Genomic DNA, 5,120 nt, shown 5'->3' with positions numbered 1-5,120 from the left:
AGAGAGAGAGAGAGAGAGAGAGAGAGAGAGAGAGAGAGAGAGAGAAATATTCATATATTTGGTTCGTGAAGAAACATAGTACAACTATAGATTTCCACTTTAATCGTCTCTGCACAGAATTAATTTAATATATAATAAATTTAATATATAATAAATTTTAATTCCAGCCAATTTAACCGAGGGACATTTTTTTCCATAAGATCTATGGGATTCTTTGTTATTGTAATCGATTTGTGTTATTGCAGCAAAACTTGATTTGTTAGGATGCGCTTTCTATTCTGCTATCTATTCTCAAATGATCGTCCTCTTCTTTCTGAAGAGTCTTCTGTTATTATAATATATGCTGCATCCATAAACGTGTTGTCGCGAGTCTCTCAATATCTTACCGCATTTATTTTTATTTGTTCTATTATTCACGTTACATACTTTTGTTCCTTTATTCAACATCAACGTGTATTCATAATGATACGAAATCTGCTGGACAGTTGGGGAATGCCTGAAGAAATTATTTCAAAATTAACTCTTACCGTACAAGGTCGGGTCACTATGTATAATGACCGAGCGATTCCTGTTTGTGTAAGTTTCTTTGAGTCTTTCGGTAATTATAAATTAAATTACATTTTATTATTTTCCAAAATGAAGTTTCAATATTTATTCTAGAAAATTCAAAGTATGTTAAATTTTGATGAATTTTTAAAGACTTTTTAACCATTCTAAATAGGTGAAAAAAACGGATGGATTCTAGTGACCCAGTTTCTGCGGATATATGAGGCACCAAATTGTACCTTTGTATTAATTTTGAAATAATTTCTGCAGATATTCTCCAATTGTCCAGCACACACACAGATTTCGTACATTCTTTTTGCAAAATTATTTCGTTCATACAATCAAAATATGTCCTTAATTTAGTAAACATATCTTGCTACAATAGCAAATTTGATTCGCTTGTATAATTCAAATAAATTGTTTGTAGAAATCATCTTCCTAGTTCTTCAAATGTGCTTTGCTTTTGTAGTAAATTGTATACAATAAAAAAGATTAGTTGATTAAATAAAAGTTCATTTATTCTTACAGCAAAATAATTTGTAGTTTTAGCTAAATTATATCCAGCAAATAGCAATCAGTACTTTTAACAAATCTCTTTACTCTCCATATAATAATTGATAGATTTAGACAGTAGCATAAAATCTGCTATACCAGCAAATTATTTTTCTCCATGATGTGTGTTATTTGAGATTTTTAAACTTATCATTTTTTAGCTGTACGACTATTGTTTATTTTTCACATTTTCTGTTCTGGTTTATAATTAAAATGAAAAATATGTTTTTATTATTGAAAAGTTATTTTGTTTATTATTGTAAAATCGTAAGGAAAATATCGTAAGGAAAACTTGTATTTGTTTCAGTTATCACGAACTTGGTATCTATGATCTTCCCGCAATGATCGATTACATTTTGCACACTACAGGATACGAGAAGATCTATTATGTCGGACATTCGGAAGGTACTACGCAGTTCTGGGTGATGGCGTCAGAAAAATCCGAATACAATTCGAAGATTACTCTGATGATCGGTCTAGCACCTGCAGCTTTCATTGGCAACATTCGCGGACCTGTCCGGAAACTCGCCAAGTTGACGTATTTCGGCGTGGTAAGAGAATTGTTGTTGAGACATTCGAGGTCGACTTCATTTCTCCTTTCATTTCTCTTACAGTGGGTCGGCGAAACTTTTGGCTATCCGGAATTCCGTTCACGGTCCGATTGGGCAAAATTCGTATCGAACCTATTTTGCCAGAAAGCGGCGTCCACGCAATTCATTTGTAGCAATATCCTGTTTCTAGTCGCGGGATTCAGTCGTGCGGAATTAAATACAGTAAGATTAAACGCATTTATCGATTTTCATTTCCTATATTGCTTTTTTTACTCGCTTATTGATCGAATTTTCTTTCGTTGTGATAGGACTATCTGACGGTCATCATAGGTCATGTGCCCGCAGGAGCTTCCTGGAAACAACTCGTGCATTACGGTCAAGGATATGTTAATACAGGTAACATATGCTTTTTAGGCATTATTTTTCACAGGTATTATTATTTTCAAAGATACCAGAACGTTTGCGGGTTACTGCTATGTTTTTATCCATTGCTAATTAGCTGGTATTTTCGAAGGTAACATTATAATAATTATACAAAAAAGATAAATATGTTGAGCGTTATATATTATAATGCCGAGGAATCTGAGGAAACATTTCAAAATGCTTCAGGACACTTTAGACAATACGATTACGGTAACATCGACAAAAATCTTCAATTATATAATTCAACGACGCCGCCGGATTACCAATTGGAAAAGATCACTGCGCCAATTGCTCTTTTTAGTAGCGATGATGATTGGTTAGCAACTACGAAGGTACATCTCGTGCAACTAAAAAATGTTCCTTTTATAAAAAGATGAATTTGCTTGAATTAAGTTTTTTAGAAACTTACCTTAAATATGTTAAATATTAATTTTTCTTCCTTTTTATAATTTATATAATCAAAATTCGTTAACATCAATCATTATTCGTTAACGTGATATAAATTTCATTCAAGGATGTGGCTCTCTTGACTGCGAAACTCAACAGCCTCGTGTTTCATTATAAAACTCCTATTAACACCACCTGTAATCATTACGACTTTATATGGGGAAAGTCCTCTGTGCAAATGGTGTCACGGCCTATTTTGCAATTGTTGGCTCAATATCAATAGCGATATTTTTTCTGGGCTAAAAAAAGGATATCCTTTTCCAACAGAAAGTTACGAGTGTATATAATGAATCGGTCTAATTTATTGTTGTATATTATTAGTATCATCATCATATAATACGTTGCGTTTATATATATAGTCCGTACTTGTTAAATTTCACTTCCGTTACGTCAGATTGCATAGCGCTGCATCAAATTCACTGCATCATTAACGTAAAACGTAACTTCGCTTATATATCTTCTCTCGATTATAATGTCGCTCTATGTACATTTATACAAACTCCATCGTAATCAATCTGCGATCACTGCGTAAGAAACTACATTCGCGATTACAATTCATCGCGATCGCATCCGGCCGCCGATATAATTACAAACTTACACTCCTTCTTTAATCGCACTTGAGCATCGCCCGGAGAAGATACCTTCTCCACTTCGAAAAATGTCCTTTCAAAGCGCAGCATGTTCTGGAATAAACAGACACCGAAAAGAATTTCGCTTCTCGCGGCTGATGCTTTTAAGCGATCGATCCTGATTTATCCCAATATACACTGTAATTAGAGTACATTATATGTAACCTACACTAACTTATACTTTAATCGTTTAGCATAACTTTTTAATGTTACCCATGCGGGAATATGAATGAGCCAGTTCGCGAGTGTCAGGGTCAAATACGAGATGGATAATTTTGAATGACTAGGAATCGCCTTGATACATCATGCGGAGAAATTTAAATAAAACTTAAAGTTCATTTTAATTGGAATTAATTCAATCTGTCTCTTATTTTAATTCCATGGCATGTGGATCGGAATGAAAAATGAATCGGTCACACAAATTGAAAATTGCTCGCAGAACTGGCCTTACAACGTAGGTATAATAATGTACATAGTTGTATGTCGCATGATATGTATTAGTTTACGTTAGAATAGGTCGGATGGATAGATCGGGAAGCTTCCCGCGTGATTCGTATGAAAATTTATGAATCGTCTCCGATCGCAGCGAAGACCTCATTTATCACGGCTGCGAATAAACAGGACTTCATCGTATCGATGCACGCACATCGTTACGCCTGCATGATTGTATGCCGATGAAAAATTGCGCATAAATTATAATCGATACTTGAGCTCATGTATTGGCCACTTCGAGGTTTACCTAAAACGATATCTATCTTTCACAATAAAAACACACCTGATTACAATTTAATTTCTATAAAATTCGATAGCACATAAATCTCCAATAACGTTACAATTACCATAATATCGATTTGACAATATAATTCCTCTGAGGGAATTCCTCGCCCCAAGCGTTACAACAATTATAATTTGACATTTTTATATTAATGAGATAATCTGACGATATAAAAGAATTTGCAAACGTCAAGGATACATCAATACAGTTACAATATAATTTAACTAATTTAACTAATATGCATCTCTTTCCCACCACCACGCGAAACTAATATATCCTTAATTAAAAAGAAAGATGTAGATTATATTCGTACGAAGCAGAAAGAAAAAAGCTTTCGAAATCTTTTTATTGGATTTACGTTGCTTTTATTTTCTATTTTCTATCTTGCTAGCAAATTCTTTTTATCAGATATCGTGTTTTCAGAATAAAATTAAAATATTGAATCATTGATATATAATAAGCAAAAGTCAAAAGATATTGTTTTAAAAAAATAGGATGGAATAAAGTATTTTCATAAAAAATTATACTTCTCTTTGCGCATACGAGAAACAAGTGAAGCAAAAATCGCGTTCGTGGTGGAGCGAGAGGTAACTGATTAATTCCTTTGCACGTAAGGATTGTTTTATTCGTAACACTTTAAAGGAACAGAATCACATATCTTCTTCATGAAGATATTATTAATCACGGCTACAGTCAGTAGGATGGGTACCCTGTCATGTGTTCGCATGATGCACACAGGAGGATGCACTCGAGAGAAGCAATTTAATTCCCGTTTGGAAAACACAAGTCAAGCTTTATAAAAATACTATCAACAGCAATATATATGTATAATAACGTACAATTTTTAAATATACTCAATTATATATTCAGTAATAATTATGAGGCCATTGTTAATACGTCGATAACATACGCGCGGCACTTTGTCATCATAGACAAGGGAAGGCACGCGTATAAATATCGATTCTCGTTAATTCTGCGAAACGAGACATATTTAATTAATATCCACTCTCCTTAGATCCTTCTTCTGGCCTGCTTATGAGGATGCACCTCATTAATTTATATTCTCATTTAGATTGTGTAACAAATCCTAAAGTATATAAGCGTCCCTTCTGCTTTTTGATATCTTGTACTCTATAACAATTAAATGCAACCACTGTTCAATTTTATCTATAAATATTATATATATGTATATATAAT

At 33.3% G+C, this 5,120-nt stretch overlaps 1 protein-coding gene across 1 annotated transcript in view; it reads left to right on the top strand.

Moving 5' to 3' along the window:
• The window catches only part of LOC108684473 (lipase 3-like), a 5,829-nt gene extending 3,017 nt beyond the window's left edge, over positions 1-2,812 (top strand). The window contains exons 4-8 of the mRNA XM_018188799.1: positions 1,406-1,649; positions 1,713-1,871; positions 1,958-2,045; positions 2,259-2,404; positions 2,587-2,812. Coding sequence (XP_018044288.1) covers positions 1,406-1,649; positions 1,713-1,871; positions 1,958-2,045; positions 2,259-2,404; positions 2,587-2,742 — 793 coding nt within the window. The 3' untranslated portion in view covers positions 2,743-2,812. The remainder of the gene's footprint in view (positions 1-1,405; positions 1,650-1,712; positions 1,872-1,957; positions 2,046-2,258; positions 2,405-2,586) is intronic.
• Positions 2,813-5,120: the final 2,308 nt, after the last annotated feature.

Source organism: Atta colombica, unplaced genomic scaffold (genome assembly GCF_001594045.1).
Source record: "Atta colombica isolate Treedump-2 unplaced genomic scaffold, Acol1.0 scaffold135, whole genome shotgun sequence".
Classification (NCBI taxonomy): domain Eukaryota; kingdom Metazoa; phylum Arthropoda; class Insecta; order Hymenoptera; family Formicidae; genus Atta; species Atta colombica.
The sequence above is the reverse complement of the archived record's forward strand: the minus strand, read 5'-3'. Positions and strand labels throughout refer to the sequence as shown.